We start from the raw sequence: 20,207 nt of genomic DNA on the forward strand, positions 1-20,207 counted from the left end.
ATCAGTAATTTATTAACTTTTTTATATGATATTTATAGAGTTTTCAAAGTATATAGACAACAGAGGGGAATTTCTGAAAATCTTTAGTAGCACAATCAAATCCCAAATATGATTAGATTTAACCTCATTCTATCTATGTAACCCTCACCATCCATTTGGTGATGGAATAAAGTTTACATGTGTTAATCTGGTCTATTAGCCTAATTCCATTTCGCCGGGCCTATAAATGCCTTTCGATAGTTTTACCTTTTTGGAAAGACCAGGAAACAAATCATATGGAGAGTTTGTCAATGACCTGCAGGTGAGATCATGTGAGTTTCACAATTATATGATATGTCGTGTTTAGCTCCTCCTCTGAGGTTGTACCCTCCCTCTTCTCATCTTGCTCCAATAGGGTGGGGTGGGGAGGTTATACAAATAGCATTCCTTTGAGATCTGTTGTCGTGGAAGTTCTCTGAGCACATACACTTGTTCCATAACGGAGCATTAGTGCGTTGTATTTTTAGCCCAGTATAAGGTGTATGAGCTCAGTTTGAAGATGTCTCTTATAGAAGGTCTTCTACAGACATCAAGCACGGTGACACTGCTGGGCACTGTGCTGTTTCTGCTGGTCCTCTACCTCCGCTCCTCTGGTTCCAGCTCTGAGGAACAGGGGAAGGAGCCTCCAGGACCCAGGCCACTGCCCCTGCTTGGTAACATGCTCCAGCTGGATTTCAAGAAGCCCTACTGCACTCTCTGCGAGGTAAGATGTAGTCCTCTGTTGCTTTCAGAACAAAACATGATGAGGTTGATTTGATTTCACCAGGTTTGAAAAGTTCAGTAAACAAACTGATGAATGAACTCTGGCATATTGCACATGCTTTTAGCTGGTTAATGTTCTATTCTGTAATGTACTTAAGTAGATATGTCCTGCCCAAGTAGCCTGGTCCCAGATGTTTTTTTTGGGACCAGGCTATGGACAAAATACTTTGTGACAGTGACCAATGTGTTGCAAGGAAAGAGATGAGGCCACTTTAGAATATTGAAAGTAAAGGGGAATACCTAGTCATTTGTACAACTGAACGCATTCAACTGAAATGTGTCTTCCGCATTTAACACAACCCCTCTGAATCAGAGAGGTACGGGGGGCTGCCATAATCGACATCCACGTTTTCGGCGCCCGAGATGCACCCTAGGAATCTCCTTTCAAGGATCTTGCTATAACAGACCTGGGTTCAAATACATAGTGTACTTAAGTATTTGATATTTTTGTGTTTGACTATTTTCTAATACACAGCCAAAAACAACTACTTCAAATAAAAAACAAGTAGTTGTAAATACATGCCAATTGTAACAGATGCAGGGAGTCAGGAAGCAGGTGCAGTTAATGACCAGTGCAGTTAATGACATGACCAGAACTGTGACATGGAAACATAAACAATTCTATCTGATGACGGATAACAAAAAGAGTGCTATATAAAGAGGTAATCAAGGGAGTAATGAAGTCCAGGTGTGACTGAGTCGCAGGTGTGCGTAATGACGGTTGCCAGGTGTGCGTAATGATGGTTGCCAGGTGTGCGTAATGATGGTTGCCAGGTGTGCGTAATGATGGTTGCCAGGTGTGCATAAAGATGGGTTGCCAGGACCAATGATTAGTAGACCGGTGACGTTGGGAGCGGGAGCTTGACACCAATACTTTCCAAATGTATTTCCAATAAAAAACTTTGTCTAAATACTAATTGTTTTGTAAGTAATTCAATTACATTGACTGGTATTTGAACCTAGGTCTGACATCAACTGTAAACCACTGTCTTCACGCTATTTCTTGACTGAAACATGTTAAACAAGCTGTATGTGATGTCCAGTTATGTGCTTAGTCATATAGCATTACGAGACATAACTGAGTCTATGGTTTACTTTTATGTATACTTTATCTATCCAGCTCTCCAAGAAATATGGTTCCATCTTCACGGTTCACTTTGGACCCAAGAAAGTGGTTGTTCTGGCAGGATACAAGACGGTCAAGCAGGCGTTGGTAAACCAGGCAGAGGACTTTGGGGACAGGGACATCACGCCTGTGTTCTATGAGTTCAGCCAAGGACATGGTAATGATATTTTACTCTTATGCTGGCTATGTCCCATTCTTAAAGGGATAGTTCACCCAAATTACAACCTGTTTTATTGATTTCCTTAATCTGTAAGCAGTCTATGAACAAGCTAAAACAGCAATCCATGCGTTTGTTCTCCAATGTATGTGTTGGCCACAAATTTGAGCATAGGATGAGTCAACAACATTGTGGGTATGAGTTAACAAATTATGAACTTTTAAAAGTGAGATTTTCACCTAACAGTTACTTTAAATAAACTTTATTGAGCTACACAATACATTTCTGACACTTTGACATGAGTTGGATATGAAATGCATTACAAGCTGTTGAAAGTCTTATTCTAGCCTGGTGGAACAAGTCTGATTGCTGCATTCCCCAATCTGTTTTACTGCATGTATCAGCCTGCCCTTTATCCAATAGATTGGCGTTTGGAATAAGCCAGAAAATGGTCCAATCAGTACCCTCGCAGAAACAGTGGTTGGGTTTAGGACAACAACCAATGTTGCCAAATACTGTGCTTGAATTAGGCTGTCCTCTGATTGGTTGAAAGGGATCCAATAGCTGACAAGTTAATTTTGAATAATACCACTCCTTTCGGACATTTCAGGCTAGAATGGTGAATGCAGAGATCAGGCTAGAATGGTGAATGCAGAGATCAGGCTAGAATGGTGAATGCAGAGATCAGGCTAGAATGGTGAATGCAGAGATCAGACTTTCCACAATTCATCAAATGTTCTTACTCTAATCCTCTAATCCTCCTCTGCAAATTATATAAATGTCTAAGATGTCTAAAATAGTTACAGATTATCATGACCAGAAAGGATGCAGAGATAATTTGGCAGATTATATATATATATATTTGGTACATGCTCATTATTAAATGGCATATTATAGTAAATATCATGATTTATTATTATTACACTTTGAATTGTCATCGAAACAAACTACGTTCTTTACAGGGATTCTGTTTGCCAATGGAGACTCATGGAAAGAGATGAGGCGCTTTGCCCTGAGAAACCTTAGAGACTTTGGGATGGGCAAGAAAAGGATTGAAGAGAAAATCTTAGAGGAAATTCACTACCTGATTGAAGTGTTGGAAAAACATGAGGGTAAGAGTATCAGTATCTCTACACTAGTAGTAAAAGTAGCATGATGTATTTATAGGGGATGCCTAAGCTTAATTGCTTGGTTATAAATCAGGCTATTTTTAACCACATTATTAGTAAATAGCTAATTGGCTTGCTAAGTGATCGTGTGGGTTCTGGAAAGCTTATTTTGTAATTAATTACATGTTTGGTCTATTACAGGTAAGGCATTTGACACCACCCAGCCTGTGATTTATGCCGTCTCCAACATAATCTCGGCCATTGTCTATGGCAGCAGGTTTGAATACACTGACCCGCTATTCACATGCATGGCGGACAGGGCCAAAGAGAGTATGTACCTTACAGGTACTGCATCAGCTCAGGTACAGTCTGCTTATTCAGACCATTTTGTTTTTACTGTATTTTCTGAATAAATAATGGCTGTCTCAGTGCAATCAATAAAACTAGGAAACAGAAGAGCTGTTAGGAATTCTTGCAAGTTAAAATGTACATACACAGTTATACTTTACTTGATGTGCCAGTAAACTTATTATAAACCATTATTGTACAGTTTATAACCCATTACTAAGCTGCTTATACATCATTATATACCATATTCATGATGTATACATATAACATATCAAATTAAATCCTCATAGCCCAGTCCAAGCTCTTCTCTGTCCTGGTACACCAACGGTGGAACCAGCTTCCCCCTGAAGCTAGGACAGCAGAGTCCCTGCCCATCTTCCCCCTGAAGCTAGGACAGCAGAGTCCCTGCCCATCTTCCCCCTGAAGCTAGGCCAGCAGAGTCCCTGCCCATCTTCCCCCTGAAGCTAGGCCAGCAGAGTCCCTGCCCATCTTCCCCCTGAAGCTAGGGCAGCAGAGTCCCTGCCCATCTTCCCCCTGAAGCAAGGCCAGCAGAGTCCCTGCCCATCTTCCCCCTGAAGCTAGGCCAGCAGAGTCCCTGCCCATCTTCCCCCTGAAGCAAGGGCAGCAGAGTCCCTGCCCATCTTCCCCCTGAAGCAAGGGCAGCAGAGTCCCTGCCCATCTTCCCCCTGAAGCAAGGGCAGCAGAGTCCCTGCCCATCTTCCCCCTGAAGCTAGGACAGCAGAGTCCCTGCCCATCTTCCCCCTGAAGCTAGGACAGCAGAGTCCCTGCCCATCTTCCGAAAGCACCTGAAACTCTACCTCCTCAAAAACAATCTTTAATAAACCCCCCCCCCCCAAAAAAAAAGTTTTCTAGCTCTGATTTTACTGATAACTACTTTATTGAGAAAAGTGTACTTACTATGCCTGTGAGATGTGATTGTGTCACCAATCTATCTTAAGATGAATGCACTAACTGTGAATTGCTCTGGATAAGAGTGTTAGCTAAATGGCAAAAATATTTTTTTTAATTAATTTTATAATTGTAATTATTATATATAATATGGTTACATAATCACTAGTGATGGGCACCGATATACAAAATTATATCAATATCAGTACCATTTTTGTGATTCCGTATCGGTTTGCATAAAATATTGCAACTGTGTATGTTCACTTTTCTGTTCACTTCCATGGCTCTTTGAAGTTCAGACAACTGTTTGCAGATTGTCCGTTGGGCCAGTGTCAATAATGTGCGTACTGGGAGCGGAGTCAGGTGCAGGAGAGCAGAGAGCTGATTACAGGCGCACACTTTATTTTGGCAGGAGAAACCAACAGACAGACAGACAGACGCCACTGCGATGAAAACCTCCAGCCAATATACCAAAGTGCAACATGCGCAAACATTCGCAAAAATATGTACAAGCAAATAAACATACCTTGTGAAATAAAACACGGAATAAACGCACAACAGAAATAGCGCGTCAAACATGACAAGTAAACACGAAACAATCTCACACAAAGACATGAGGGGGAACAGAGTAATAAATACATGTAGTGTGATTGGAGAATGAAAACCAGGTGTGCAGGGAACAAATGACAAATGGAGCGGCGATGGCTAGAAAGCCGGTGACGTCGACCGCCAAACGCCGCCCAAACAAGGAGAGGAGCCGACTTCGGCAGAAGTTGTGACAGTACCCCCCCCCTTGACGCGCAGCTCCAGCGGTGAGCTGACACCAGCCTCGGGGACGACCCGGAGGGCGAGGCGTAGGACGATCTGGCCGGCGATGGTGGAACTCCCGCAGCAGTTCAGGGTCCAACACATCCGCTACCGGAACCAAGCACCTCTCCTCCAGACCGTACCCCTCCCACTCCACGAGGTACTGAAGGCCCCTCGCACGACTCCTCGAATCCAGGATGAAACAGACGGAGTACGCCGGGGCCCCCTCAATGTCCAGAGGGGGCGGAGGAACCTCCTGCACCTCAGACTCCTGGAGTGGACCAGCCACCACCGGCCTGAGGAGAGACACATGGAACTAGGGGTTAATATGGTAATCGGGTGAAGCAGTAACCTGTAACATACCTCGTTCACTCTCCTCAGTACTTTAAATGGCCCCACAAAGCACGGGCCCAGCTTTCGGCAGGGCAAGTGGAGGGGCAGGTTTCGGGTCGAGAGCCAGACCCTTTCCCCCGGTGCAAACACCGGGGCTTCACTGCGGTGACGGTCCGCGCTGGTCTTTTGGCGCAGCGCGGCCTGCTGGAGGTGACCATGGGCGGCTTCCCATGTCTCCTCCGTGCGCCTGAACCAATCGTCCACCGCAGGAGCCTCGGTCTGACTCTGATGCCACGGTGCCAGAACCAGCTGGTACCCCAATACACACTGAAAGGGGGAAAGGTTCGTGGAGGAGTGGCGGAGCGAGTTATACGCCATCTCTGCCCAGGGCACGAACGCCGCCCACTCCCCCAGCTGGTCCTGGCAATAGGACCACAGAAATCTGCACACATCCTGGTTCACTCTTTCCACCTGCCCATTACTCTCAGGGTGGAAACCCGAGGTGAGGCTGATCGAGACCCCAGACGTTACATGAACGCCCTCCAGACTCTCGAAGTGAACTGGGGACCTCGATCAGACACTATATCCTCAGGTACCCTGTAGTGCCGGAAGACGTGTGTAAACAGGGCAGTTTGTAGGGCCGTAGGGAGACCGGGCAGAGGGAGTAGACGACAGGACTTAGAGAAACGATCCACAACGACCAGGATCGTGGTGTTTCCCTGTGAGGGAGGAAGATCCGTTAGAAAATCCACCAACAGGTATGACCAAGGCCGTTGTGGAACGGGTAAGGGATGTAACTTACCTCTGGGTAGGTGTCTAGGAGCCTTACACTGGGCGCACACCGAGCAGGAGGAAACATAAACTCTCACGTCCCGAGCCAAGGTGGGCCACAAGTCCTTCCCAGTCAGACAGCGCACCATCCGACTGAACCCCGGATGACCAGAGGAGTGTGATGTGTGGGCCCAATAGATCAACTGGTCACGGACTGCAGATGGAACGTACTGACGCCCGACGGGACACTGGAGTGGAGTGGGCTCTGTACGCAACGCCTGCTCAATGTCCGCGTCCAGCTCCCACACGACCGGCGCCACCAGGCAGGAGTCTGATCCATGGGACGCTCCTCATGTAAACACAAAACAATCTCACACAAAGACATGAGGGGGAACAGAGGAATAAATACATGTAGTGTGATTGGGGAATGAAAACCAGGTGTGCAGGGAACAAGACAAAACAAATGGATAAATGAAAAATGGAGTGGCGATGGCTAGAAAGCCGGTGACGTCGACCGCCGAATGCCGCCCGAACAAGGAGAGGAGCCGACTTCGGCGGAAGTCGTGACAGCCAGGCGTGAATATTCTGGTATTATAATATTGTATTCAAACTGGTTAGTTAGGGAGCCCTATATTATAGGTCCATCAACAGGCAATTAATTTAAATATGCTAAATTGAGAGCCTGTGAGGTCTGTTTGAGGGTTTTGTGTACGCAGGAAAAGTAATGTGTTCTTTTTACAGAATAGTAAAAATAATACACCGACATTACAATATGCCTTGCTCATATCGATATCAAATAATATTGAATATCACTATTGGTGCTCACAACTAATAATGACACATTCATGCATATGTGTATCACATTTGAATTTATGTATTTAGTAATCTAATCATAGTTGTGGTGTGTTATTATAATTAATATAATATTGTTTTATGCGTATTCTACCTGAATCTATGTGTAGATGTACAACATGTTCCCCTGGTTGGGCCCGTGGATAAACAACCTGACACGTCTGAAAAAGAATATTGCTGATATGAAGATGGATGTGACAGATCTGGTGAGGGGCCTGAAGGAGACTCTGAACCCTCAGATGTGTAGAGGCTTTGTGGACTCGTTCCTTGTCCGAAAGCAGACCCTGGAGGTATGAAGACTTCATGCAGAATCTGCATCTCACTCATTCATAACAAAGTGTTGCATTAAACCTCTCTAGGGGGTGTGGGACGCTACCGTCCCACCTGGCCAACATCCAGTGAAATTGCAAAGAGAAATACTCATTATAAAAATTCATAAAACATACAACTGTTATACATCGGTTTAAAGATTAACTTCTTGTTAATCCAACCACGGTGTCATGGTTGTCAAAAGGAGGAGCGGACCAAAGTGCAGTGTGTGTGCCGTTCCACATTTTATTTACACTGAGAAACTATGCAATACATAAATAAACTGAATGACAAAAACAACAAACCGTGACGCAGAGGTGAAACATAAACTGACTCAAAGATAATCTCCCACAAACCCAGGTGGAAAAAAACCCTACTTAAGTATGATCTCCAATTAGAGACAACGAGGACCAGCTGCCTCTAATTGGAGATCATCCCAAACAAAACCCCAACATAGAAATACAAAACTAGAACCTGACAACATAGAAATAGAAAACATATTTTAAAAAACTGTCACGCCCTGACCTACTCTACCATAGAAAATAACATATTTCTATGGTCAGGACGTGACACACGGTGTCAGATTTCAAAAAGCCTTTACGGCGAAAGCATACCATGCGATTATCTGAAAACAGCGCCCAACAGATAAATCATTACAAACAGTTATCAGCCAAGTAGAGGAGTTACACAAGTCAGAAATAGTGATAAAATTACTTACCTTTGATGATCTTCATATGGTTGCGCTCACAAGACTCCCAATAAATGTTTGTTTTGTTCGATAAAGTCCCTCTTTATATACAAAAACCTCTGTTTTGTTCGTTCATTTTGTTCAGTAATCCACAGGCTCAAAGGCAGTCACAACAGACAGACGAAAAATCTGAAAAGTAGCAGTAAAGTTCGTAGAAAAATGTCAAACGATGTTTATAATCAATCCTCAGGTTGTTTTTAGTCATAATAATCTAACATTTCAACCAGACAAAAGCTTTGTCATTATAAAAGGAAAACAAGAAAGGCGTGCTCTCGGTCGCGGGCATGAAAAACCTCTGGGACACTGAATGGTCCACTCATTCAAAGTGGTCTTACTCCCTCATTTTTCAGAATACAAGCCTGAAACAATTTCTAAAGACTGTTGACATCTAGTGGAAGCCATAGGAAGTGCAATTTGAGTCCTGAGTCAATGGATACTGTAATGGCATTCAATAGAAAACTACAAAAATAAGACAATCCACTTTCTGGATTGATTTTTTTCAGGTTTTTGCCTGCCATATCGGTTCTGTTATACTCACAGACATTTGGAAACTTTAGTGTTTTCTATCCAAATCTACCAATTATATACATATCCTAGCTTCTGGGCCTGAGTAGCAGGCAGTTTACTTTGGGCACACTTTTCATCCGGAGGTGAAAATAGTGCCCCCTACCCTAGGGGGGTTAATATTGCTCGGTATGACTATACAGAATATAATTAATCAATAAGGTCCAAGGGGGTGTGGTATATGGTCAATTTACCACAGCTAAGGCACTGCATGATGCGAAGTGCAGTGCCTGTATACAGTCCTTGTATATTGGCCATATTCCACAAAACCCAGAGGTGCCTTGTTGGTGTTATAAACTTGTTACCAACATAATTAGAACAGTAAATGAGTAATTTTGCATCACACCTGTGGTATATTGTCTAAGTTACCAAGACATTCGGACAATCAGTATCCAGGAACCAAACTGTCGGGTTTATAATACTTATTACGCCACCTTGTGGTTCACTTTACTGCCAAAAAACACAACTAACTTGTGTTGTCCAACACTAACATCCCACTGGGCACAGACGTCAATTCAACATCTATTCGACGTTGATTGAACATAATTTAATTAAAATGACGTGGAAACAATGTTGATTCAACCAGTTTGACTAAATGCCAGCTGAAGGAGGATCTAACTAGTTCTCTATGTCAGTAGAATCACATGTAAACTCACACAGACTCAAACACTAAAACAGTTCCTCAAGCTGATTTAAAAGAATGTGTTGATTATCTTTTTTTTTCTTCTTTTCCATATTATGTCTATCTCTGATAAGCTACACAGGAGAGGGGTAAAAATAACCCATATTAATATATGTAGCCTTAGAAATAAGGTTAATACAATGAATAACTTGCTAACATCAGATATATATTCATATATTAGCCATTTATGAGACTCTATAAAATTAATTTGATACATCATTAGCAATACAATGATATAACATCTACAGAAGACACAGGAATACGTATGGGTGAGTTGTTGCTGTACATATTCAAAGCCATATCCCTGTAATGCTTAAAGAGGATCTCATGTCAAGTGTTATTGAAGTGTTGTGGTTGCAGGTTCACCTGCCTCCTCTAAAGCCTATTTTAGTGTAGCTCCTATAGGCCACCAAGTTCTAACTGTCAGTATCCAGATAATGTGTGTGAAATGCTTGATGGGGGCTCCCGAGTGGCGCAGTGGTCTAAGGCACTCCATATCAGTGCTAGAGGCGTCACTACAGACCCTGGTTCGATTCCAGGCTGTTTCACAACCGGCCTTGATTGGAGTCCCATAGGGCGACGCACAATTGGGCCAGCATTGTTAGGGTTTGGCCGGGGTATGCCGACATTGTAAATAACAATTTGTTCTTAACTGACTTGCCTGGTTAAATAAAAAAATTGTGTATGTGATATAAACAGAGAGGTTTACTATCTTGGGGACCTGAATATTGACTGGTTGTCATCAAGCTCTCCGCTGAAGAGGAAGCATCTCACTGTAACCAGTGACTGTAATCTGGTTCAGGTTATTAATCAACCTACTAGGGTGTTTACAAACAGAACAGGAACGATCATCCACATGCACTGTATTGATTACATTTTTACTAATAATATGGATCTTTGTTCTAAAGCTGTATCCCTACCCATTGGATGCAGTGATCACAATATCCGGTGACTATATCCAGGAAAGCAAAGCTTCTAAAAGATGGGACTAAAATAGTGTATGAGATCATACAAAAGATTTTCAATTCAAATGAAGTTGTTTTAGTCACGTGCCGAATACAACCGGTGTAGACCTTACAGTGAAATGCGTACTTACAAACCCTTAATCAACAATGCCGTTTTAAGAAGAAGAAAAAATACATTTTGCTGTGACTCTTATGTGGATGATGTCAAATATTTGTTGGTCTGATGTGATTAATAAGGAGCATCCAGACGCTGCACTTGATGCATTTATGAAATTGCTTCTTCTAGTTATTGATAAACATGTACCTTTTAAGAAACTGGCTCCATGGATTGATGAGGAATTGAAAAACTGTATGGTTGAGAAAGATGGGGCAGAAGGAGTGGCTAATAAGTCTGGCTGTACATCTGACTTACTGCAAATTGAGAAATAATGTGACTAAACTCAACAAAGAGTAGACACTGTATTATGAAGCCAAGATCAAGGATATAAAGAATGATGGGGGGTTAAAACTTTGGAGTACTTTAAATTGGGGCGGCAGGCAGCCTAGTGGTTAGAGCGTTGGACCAGGAACTGAAAGGTAGCTGGATTGAATCCCCAAGCTGACCAAGTAAAAATCTGTCGTTCTGCCCCTGAACAAGGCAGTTAACACGCTCTTCCCCAGTAGGCCATCATTGTAAATAAGAATTTGTTCTTAACTGACTTGCCTAGTTAAATAAATAAAAGGAAATTATGGGCAGAAAGACACATTTTATTAAAATGTAAATAGAATCAGATGGCTTATTTATCACAACCACTTGATGTTGCCAATTATTTTAATGATAACTTCATTCATTGGCATGGTGGCAAACTTAGGCAGGAAATGCCAGCAAACTGTGAGCTATCATATTCATGCATAAAAAAAACACATAATGAAAGAAAAGCATTGTAAGTTTAAATTTTGTAAAGTTAGTGTGGGAGAGGTGAAGAAATAATTGTCGATAAATAATGACAAACCTCCTGGCATTGAGAACTGTCATGTCTTTTAATCTGAGCCTAGAGAAGTGTTTGTCCTCAGGCCTGGTTCTAACAGCCAACAAATTAGCTTACTGCCAGCTTTTAGCAAACTGTTGGAAAAAATGGTGTTTGGCCAAATACAATGCTATTTCGCTGTAAACAAATGAAGACTTTCGGAATGCTTATAGAGAAGGCCACTGAACATGCACTGGCACAAATGACTGATGATTGGTTGATAGAAATGTAGAATAAAAAGATTTCAGTGCAGCCTTTAATACTAGTGACCATAACGTGTTGAAAAATTGTATGTGTTAGGGCTTTTCAACCTCTGCCATATTGTGGATTCAGAGCTATCTATCTAATAGAACCCAAGGGGTTTTCTTTAATGGAAGCTTCTCTAATGTTGAACATGTAAAGTGTGGTGTACTGCATGGCAGCTCTCTTGGCCCTCTACTCTTTTCTATTTTTATGACCTGCCACTGGCAATAAACAAAGCCTGTGTCCATGTAAGCTGATGATTCAACCCGTCAGCAATCACAGCTAGTGAAATCACTGCAACACTAAACAAAGAGCTGCAGTCAGTTTGAGAATGGGTGGCCAGTAATAAACTGGTCCTGAACATCTCCAAAATGAAGCATTGTATTGATACAAATCATTCCCTAAGTTCTGGATATCAGCTGAATCTGGTAATTAATGGTGTGGCTGCTACTTGGTGTTATTTTAGATTGTAAACTCTCATGGTCAGAACATATTGATTCAATGATTGTAAAGATTTGAAGAGGACTGTCCATGATAAATAGATGCTCTGCTTTTTTCAATCAATCAAATGTATTTATAAAGCCCTTCTTACATCAGCTGATGTCACAAGGTGCTGTAAAGAAACCCGGCCTAAAACCCCAAACAGCAAGCAATGCAGGTGTATAAGCACCACTCTCCACAAAGCAAGCTCTAGTTTGATCTTATCTTAATTATTGTCCAGTTTAAAGAAGGGCCAACTTAAGCTGCCTAGAACAGCGTGGCACATTTATCTCTTCATTGTAATCAGAGGGCTAATATCAATACTATGCATGCCAGTTTATCTTGGGTAAGAGTTGAGGAAAGACTGACTGTACATAACTCATGTCATCTGCGGGTCTGTTTCTGTTAGGAATCTGGCAATATGGATTCTCTCTACCATGACGACAACCTGGTAATTAGTGTTACTAACATGTTTGGTGCTGGTACCGACACCACCGGGACAACCCTGCGCTGGTGTCTACTGCTAATGGCCAAGTACCCCCATATACAGGGTAAGGATTGATATTTACATTTACATTTACATTTAAGTCATTTAGCAGACGCTCTTATCCAGAGCGACTTACAAAATGGTGCATTCACCTTATGATATCCAGTGGAACAACCACTTTACAATAGTGCATCTAAATCTTTTAAGGGGGGGGGTTAGAAGGATTACTTTATCCTATCCTAGGTATTCCTTAAAGAGGTGGGGTTTCAGGTGTCTCCGGAAGGTGGTGATTGACTCCGCTGTCCTGGCGTCGTGAGGGAGCTTGTTCCACCATTGGGGTGCCAGAGCAGCGAACAGTTTTGACTGGGCTGAGCGGGAACTGTGCTTCCTCAGAGGTAGGGGGGCCAGCAGGCCAGTGGTGGATGAACGCAGTGCCCTTGTTTGGGTGTAGGGCCTGATCAGAGCCTGAAGGTATGGAGGTGCCGTTCCCTTCACAGCTCCGTAGGCAATCACCATGGTCTTGTAGCGGATGCGAGCTTCAACTGGAAGCCAGTGGAGAGAGCGGAGGAGCGGGGTGACGTGAGAGAACTTGGGAAGGTTGAACACCAGACGGGCTGCGGCGTTCTGGATGAGTTGTAGGGGTTTAATGGCACAGGCAGGGAGCCCAGCCAACAGCGAGTTGCAGTAATCCAGACGGGAGATGACAAGTGCCTGGATTAGGACCTGCGCCGCTTCCTGTGTGAGGCAGGGTCGTACTCTGCGAATGTTGTAGAGCATGAACCTACAGGATCGGGTCACCGCCTTGATGTTAGTGGAGAACGACAGGGTGTTGTCCAGGATCACGCCAAGGTTCTTAGCACTCTGGGAGGAGGACACAAGGGAGTTGTCAACCGTGATGGCGAGATCATGGAACGGGCAGTCCTTCCCCGGGAGGAAGAGCAGCTCCGTCTTGCCGAGGTTCAGCTTGAGCTGGTGATCGTCATCCACACTGATATGTCTGACAGACATGCAGAGATGCGATTCGCCGCCTGGTTATCAGAAGGGGGAAAGGAGAAGATTAATTGTGTGTCGTCTGCATAGCAATGATAGGAGAGACCATGTGTGGATATGACAGAGCCAAGTGACTTGGTGTATAGCGAGAATAGGAGAGGGCCTAGAACAGAGCCCTGGGGGACACCAGTGGTGAGAGCGCATGGTGCGGAGACAGATTCTCGCCACGCCACCTGGTAGGAGCGACCTGTCAGGTAGTATAAACACAAACGCATGCACGCACACTCACCACAGGAGGCTGCTGAGGGGAGGACGGCTCATAATAATGGCTGGAATGGAGTGGTATCAAAAATATGGAAACCATGTCTTCGATTCCGTTTCAGCCATTATGAGCCCGTCCTCCCCAATTAAGGTGCCACCTGTGACACACAGACATGAAACAGTAAAGCACTCATGGTGTTAAAAGTTATAAACATTGGCAAAGAGCCAGATTGAAGAATATATTATGAAACTAGATAAGGATGGCTTGGTTAATGAAGGTTAAACGTTAAGTCAGGTTTAAACACTGAGTGTACAAAACATTACGAACATCTTCCTCAGAACAGCCTCAATTCGTTGGTGCATAGACTCTAGAAGGTGTCGAAAGCATTCCACAGAGATGCTGGCCCATGTTGAATCCAATGCTTTCCACAGTTGTGTCAAGTTGGCTGGATGTCCTTTGGGTGGTGGACCATTCTTGATACACACGGGAAACTGTTGAGTGGGAAAAACCCAGCGGCGTTGCAGTTCTTGACACAAACCGATGCGCTTGGCACCTTCACCATACCCCGTTCAAAGGCATTTAAATCTTTTGTCTTGCCCATTCACTCTCTGAATCGAACGCAAAGACAATCCTTGTCGCAAGACCCACTGGTTGACGCTTATTTATAAAACCCTCTTAAGCCTCACTCCCCCCTATCTGAGATATCTACTGCAGCCCTCATCCTCCACATACAACACCTGTTCTGCCAGTCACATTCTGTTAAAGGTCCCCAAAGTGCACACATCCTTGGGTCGCTCATCTTTTCAGTTCGCTGCAGCTAGCGACTGGAACGAGCTGTAACAAACACTCATATCTCAATCACTTCATTCAAAGACTCAATCATGGACAGTCTTACTGACAGTGGCTGCTTTGTGTGATGTATTGTTCTCTACCTTGCCCTTTGTGCTGTTGTCTGTGCCCAATAATGTTAGTACCATGTTTTGTGCTGCTACCATGCTGTGTTGTCATCTTAGTTCTCTCTTTATGTAGTGTTGTGTTCTCTCGTCGTGGTGTGTGTTATCCTATATTTATATTTTATTTATTTTTAATCCCAACCCCCGTCCCCGCAGGAGGCCTTTTGGTAGGCCGTCATTGTAAATAAGAATTTGTTCTTAACAGACTTGCCTAGTTAAATAAAGTCTCAATTGTCTCGAGGCTTAAAAATCCTTTGTTAACCTGTCTCCTCCCCTTCATTTACACCGATTGAAGTGGATTTAACAAGAGACAGTAAGAGATCCTAGCTTTCACCTGTTCAGTCTGTCATGGAAAGAAGAGCAGGTGTTAATGTTTTGTATACTCAGTGTACATTTCACTGTATTAACCTCTCTTGGGTAGGGGGCAGTATTTTCACCTCCGGATGAAAAGCGTGCCCAAAGTAAACTGCCTGCTACTCAGGCCCAGAAGCTAGGATATGCATATAATTGGTAGATTTGGATAGAAAACACTAAAGTTTCTAAAACTGTTAAAATAATGTCTGGGAGTATAACAGAGCTGATTTGGCAGGCGAAACCCAGAGGACAAACCATCCAGGGAAATAAAATTGAGGTCATAGGATTTTTCAATGGGTTTCTATGGGATACCCTTATTATTAGGAACCTGGTTGCAGTTCCTATGGCTTCCACTAGACGTCAACAGTCTTTAGAAATTGTTCAATGATTTTTTTGAGAAATGAAGAAGTAGTCCTATTCATTGTAAGTGTCACTACTGTTTTGGTGCGCGTGAACTGGAGCGCGCTACACGTTGTTTTTATCCGGAATTAGAAACGGTTTATTCCGTCTTAAATTTGATCGATTATTTACGTTTTAGGGTACCTGAGGTTGGATTAGGAATGTTGTTTGAAATGTTTGGACCAAGTTTACAGGTAACTTATTAAATACTTTGTAGGCATGTTGGGCGAGTTGAAACCGGTGTATTTCTGAATCAAATGCGCCAAATAAATGGACATTTTTGGTACATAAAGAAGGACATTATCGAACAAAAGGACCATTTGTGATGTTTCTGGGACATTTTGGAGTGCCAAATTAAGAAGATCTTCAAAGGTAAGGCATTAATTATATGGCTATTTCTGACTTTTGTGGCGCAACTGCCTGGTTGAAATATGATTCATGTGTTTGTATGTGGGGCGCTGTCCTCAGATAATCGCATGGTTTGCTGTCGCCATAAAGCCTTTTTGAAATCTGACACAGAGGCTGTATTAACAAGAAGTTAAGCTTTATTTTGATGTATAACACATACATTTTCAAGAATGTTAAATATTTGAATTTAATATTTATGAATTTCGCGCTCTGCAATTTCACAGGATAATGGCCAGGTGGAATGCTACTGTCCCACCTGCCCATAAGAAGTTCCTTTCTGTCTCAGACCAGGTCCAGGAGGAGATCAGCAGGGTCATAGGAAGTCGTCAGCCCTTGGTAGAGGACAGGAAGAACCTACCCTACACTGATGCAGTGATCCATGAGACCCAGAGACTGGCCAGCATTTTACCCATTGCCATCCCTCACACCACCAGCCGAGATATCACCTTCCAGGGATATTTCATCAAAAAGGTCAGATACCTGGATATCCAAATCTCTTTGTTTATTTTGTGACCAACTTCATATTGTTGTCTTTTTTTCTGAAGGGAGGTTACAGGCTCAAAAAACAATAAAAGAAATGCATACAAAGAGAAGCCCAATCCATTCCCCCCTTCAGTCCCTATCCAACTGCCCGCATCCTCCTTCCCCACCTGGAAACCATGCCTCCCACCCCGCCTGTATAAATTGATGGTTGGGATTACAGGATGCCAAGGTCATATTTGTCTATTGTAACGTGTGAGCTGGGAGTCGGGAAGCAAGTTCAGGGAGTTAATCATTTAATCAATAAACTAAACATAATACAAAACAAGAACGAACAACGCACAGACATGAAACTGAAACAATAACGCCTGGGAAGGAACCGAAGGGAGTGATATATGGAAGGTAATCAGGCAGGTGATGGTGTCCAGGTGAGTCTGAGGTGCTGGTGCACGTAATGATGGTGATAGGTGTGTGTGTGTAATAATGAGAGCCTGGTGACCTAGTGCGCCGGAGAGGGAGTACACGGTGTAACTATATTCTGTTCATGTTAAAGAATTGTTCAAATTGAATTAGATCTGTGGACCATACTTTTTTAATGGCTAGCTCAGAATGAGCTTTCCAAAAGTTGTTTATATATTATAGAGATCAGTCCTTTTGGGAGCCCAGAAAATGTATTTATAAATCCATCACTGCATGGTTTGGTAGTTGGGGTTTCCCAAGGGACTCCGTAGACCAGCATAATTGACTTTAGTTGTAAATATAGAAAAAAGGAGTTGCCTGGTAATGTGTATGTATCTTTCAAATCTTGGCATGTTCTCAAACCATTACTGTCCATGATATTGGTAAGGATTCCACATTTGGGGGATGCAAAAAAGACGGCATCCAGATGACAACACATTATTGTGAAATATTGGAGTATGGGCATGCCATAAATATACACTGCTCAAAAAAATAAAGGGAACACTTAAACAACACAATGTAACTCCAACTCAATCACACTTCTGTGAAATCAAACTGTCCACTTAGGAAGCAACACTGATTGACAATAAATTTCACATGGAATAGACAACAGGTGGAAATTATAGGCAATTAGCAAGACACCCCCAATAAAGGAGTGGTTCTGCAGGTGGTGACACAGACCACTTCTCAGTTCCTATGCTTCCTGGCTGATGTTTTGGTCACTTTTGAATGCTGGCGGTGCTTTCACTCTAGTGGTAGCATGAGACGGAGTCTACAACCCACACAAGTGGCTCAGGTAGTGCAGCTCATCCAGGATGGCACATCAATGCGAGCTGTGGCAAGAAGGTTTGCTGTGTCTGTCAGCGTAGTGTCCAGAGCATGGAGGCGCTACCAGGAGACAGGCCAGTACATCAGGAGACGTGGAGGAGGCCGTAGGAGGGCAACAACCCAGCAGCAGGACCGCTACCTCCGCCTTTGTGCAAGGAGGAGCAGGAGAAGTACTGCCAGAGCCCTGCAAAATGACCTCCAGCAGGCCACAAATGTGCATGTGTCTGCTCAAACGGTCAGAAACAGACTCCATGAGGGTGGTATAAGGGCCCGACGTCCACAGGTGGGGGTTGTGCTTACAGCCCAACACCGTGCAGGACGTTTGGCATTTGCCAGAGAACACCAAGATTGGCAAATTCGCCACTGGCGCCCTGTGCTCTTCACAGATGAAAGCAGGTTCACACTGAGCACGTGACAGACGTGACAGAGTCTGGAGACGCCGTGGAGAACGTTCTCCTGCCTGCAACATCGTCCAGCATGACCGGTTTGGCGGTGGGTCAGTCATGGTGTGGGGTGGCATTTCTTTGGGGCGCCGCACAGCCCTCCATGTGCTCGCCAGAGGTAGCCTGACTGCCATTAGGTACCGAGATGAGATCCTCAGACCCCTTGTGAGACCATATGCTGGTGCGGTTGGCCCTGGGTTCCTCCTAATGCAAGACAATGCTAGACCTCATGTGGCTGGAGTGTGTCAGCAGTTCCTGCAAGAGGAAGGCATTGATGCTATGGACTGGCCCGCCCGTTCCCCAGACCTGAATCCAATTGAGCACATCTGGGACATCATGTCTCGCTCCATCCACCAACGCCACGTTGCACCACAGACTGTCCAGGAGTTGGCGGATGCTTTAGTCCAGGTCTGGGAGGAGATCCCTCAGGAGACTATCCGCCACCTCATCAGGAGCATGCCCAGGCGTTGTAGGGAGGTCATACAGGCACGTGGAGTCCACACACACTACTGAGCCTCATTTTCACTTGTTTTAAGGACATTACATCAAAGTTGGATCAGCCTGTATTGTGGTTTTCCACTTTAATTTTGAGTGTGACTCCAAATCCAGACCTCCATGGGTTGATAAATTGGATTTCCATTGATTATTTTTGTGTGATTTTGTTGTCAGCACATTCAACTATGTAAAGAAAAAAGTATTTAATAAGATTATTTATTTCATTCAGATCAAGGATGTGTTGTTTAAGTGTTCCCTTTATTTTTTTGAGCAGTATATATTTCTGCCTGAAGTTGTAATCCACTCCTTTTGAGTGTGCACATTTATTAAACCAAGTTTCATCACATTTACTTTGAAAATAACGGGTCCTAAGCTTCACCCTTACTGCAGGGGACATCTGTGATTCCTCTACTGACGTCGGTCCTACAGGACAATAGCGAATGGGAGAGCCCCCACACCTTTACCCCCTCCCACTTTCTGGATGAGCACGGAGGATTTGTCAAGAGGGACGCCTTCATGGCCTTCTCTGCAGGTATATTAACTTCATTATATAACAAATAATTTCATTGCAAGAAGTAGAACAATTCTGGTAGCCTTTTGTTCTATATCTTTGGTCTCTCTCGCAGGTCATAGGGTGTGTCTGGGGGAGGGTCTGGCCAGGATGGAGCTCTTCCTCTTCTTCACCTCCCTGCTGCAGCGCTTTCGTTTCACTCCTCCTCCTGGAGTAACAGAGGATGATCTGGACCTCACACCATTCGTGGGGTTCACCCTCAACCCTTCACCTCACCAGCTCTGTGCTGTGAGCCGGCTCTGAGATTTGAACATGAAAATATTGGTGGGGCAAACTCAATCACAAAAGCTAATATGCATCGAAACCACTAGACATTAAATGCACCATTCTAATAAATAATCCCAGAAATGAGTTTACGCGACACACACAAACATTAGATTTAGTTTATGATCGGTTCATAGGCTACTTCCAATATCTTTTTACATTTAATTACACGAAGACTACGGTAGTCGAACATATTTTTATGGAGTGAAGTCTATTTTACTTCATTTTCAGCATTGGTCTGCAGCATTGCTAAATTTGTTAGAGTATTGGGACTCAGTCCAACACGTTCTGAGGGTAGTTGCCTGTTAATAAGATATTCCTGTTAAGAATAAAGCAACAAAGTTTATAAAGCTTCTCCTTCGTTTCAATCATTGCATCGTAAGTTCCATGGGTTATTAAAACAGGGTCTTATCCTGTTTTAACTGTGCCTATTAAAACAGGATAAATCCATTAGAATTCAATTGCTTTTTTGACAACACCCCTTCGGATTTGAACGAAACCTTCCATACATATTTGCCCATTGTTAAAGTGCACAGAAAGTGACTTATTAAATAAATATTTTTGTTCCCAAGAAAATTGACAACTGGGTTTGTAGATAAACCA

At 43.4% G+C, this 20,207-nt stretch overlaps 1 protein-coding gene across 2 annotated transcripts; it reads left to right on the forward strand.

Annotated features, from left to right (window-relative positions):
* The first annotated feature begins 420 nt into the window (after positions 1 to 420).
* On the forward strand, positions 421 to 19,958 carry LOC106606455 (cytochrome P450 2K1). Of its 2 annotated transcripts, none has more exons than XM_045719863.1 (9): positions 421 to 742; positions 1,922 to 2,084; positions 3,047 to 3,196; positions 3,395 to 3,555; positions 7,324 to 7,503; positions 12,621 to 12,762; positions 16,351 to 16,535; positions 19,199 to 19,301; positions 19,396 to 19,958. In XM_045719863.1, exons 1-9 carry the CDS (start codon positions 539 to 541, stop codon positions 19,581 to 19,583), a joined length of 1,476 nt encoding a protein of 491 aa, XP_045575819.1. In that variant the 5' UTR covers positions 421 to 538; the 3' UTR covers positions 19,584 to 19,958. The 2 variants fall into 2 exon arrangements, with proteins under 2 accessions (XP_045575819.1, XP_045575818.1); XM_045719862.1 differs by having other exon boundaries at positions 423 to 742; positions 19,160 to 19,301.
* Positions 19,959 to 20,207: the final 249 nt, after the last annotated feature.

This window comes from Salmo salar, chromosome ssa06, assembly GCF_905237065.1.
Source record: "Salmo salar chromosome ssa06, Ssal_v3.1, whole genome shotgun sequence".
NCBI classification, from domain to species: domain Eukaryota; kingdom Metazoa; phylum Chordata; class Actinopteri; order Salmoniformes; family Salmonidae; genus Salmo; species Salmo salar.

What these genes read in the sequence shown, in the direction of transcription:
- LOC106606455 (XM_045719862.1), top strand. Translation starts at nt 539, where the DNA reads ATGTCTCTTATAGAAGGTCTTCTACAGACATCAAGCACGGTGACACTG. An exon ending in TCCGAAAGCAGACCCTGGAG is followed by an intron (nt 7,504 to 12,620) that starts GTATGAAGACTT and finishes TGTTTCTGTTAG; the next exon opens with GAATCTGGCAATATGGATTC. An exon ending in CAAGTACCCCCATATACAGG is followed by an intron (nt 12,763 to 16,350) that starts GTAAGGATTGAT and finishes TTTCTGTCTCAG; the next exon opens with ACCAGGTCCAGGAGGAGATC.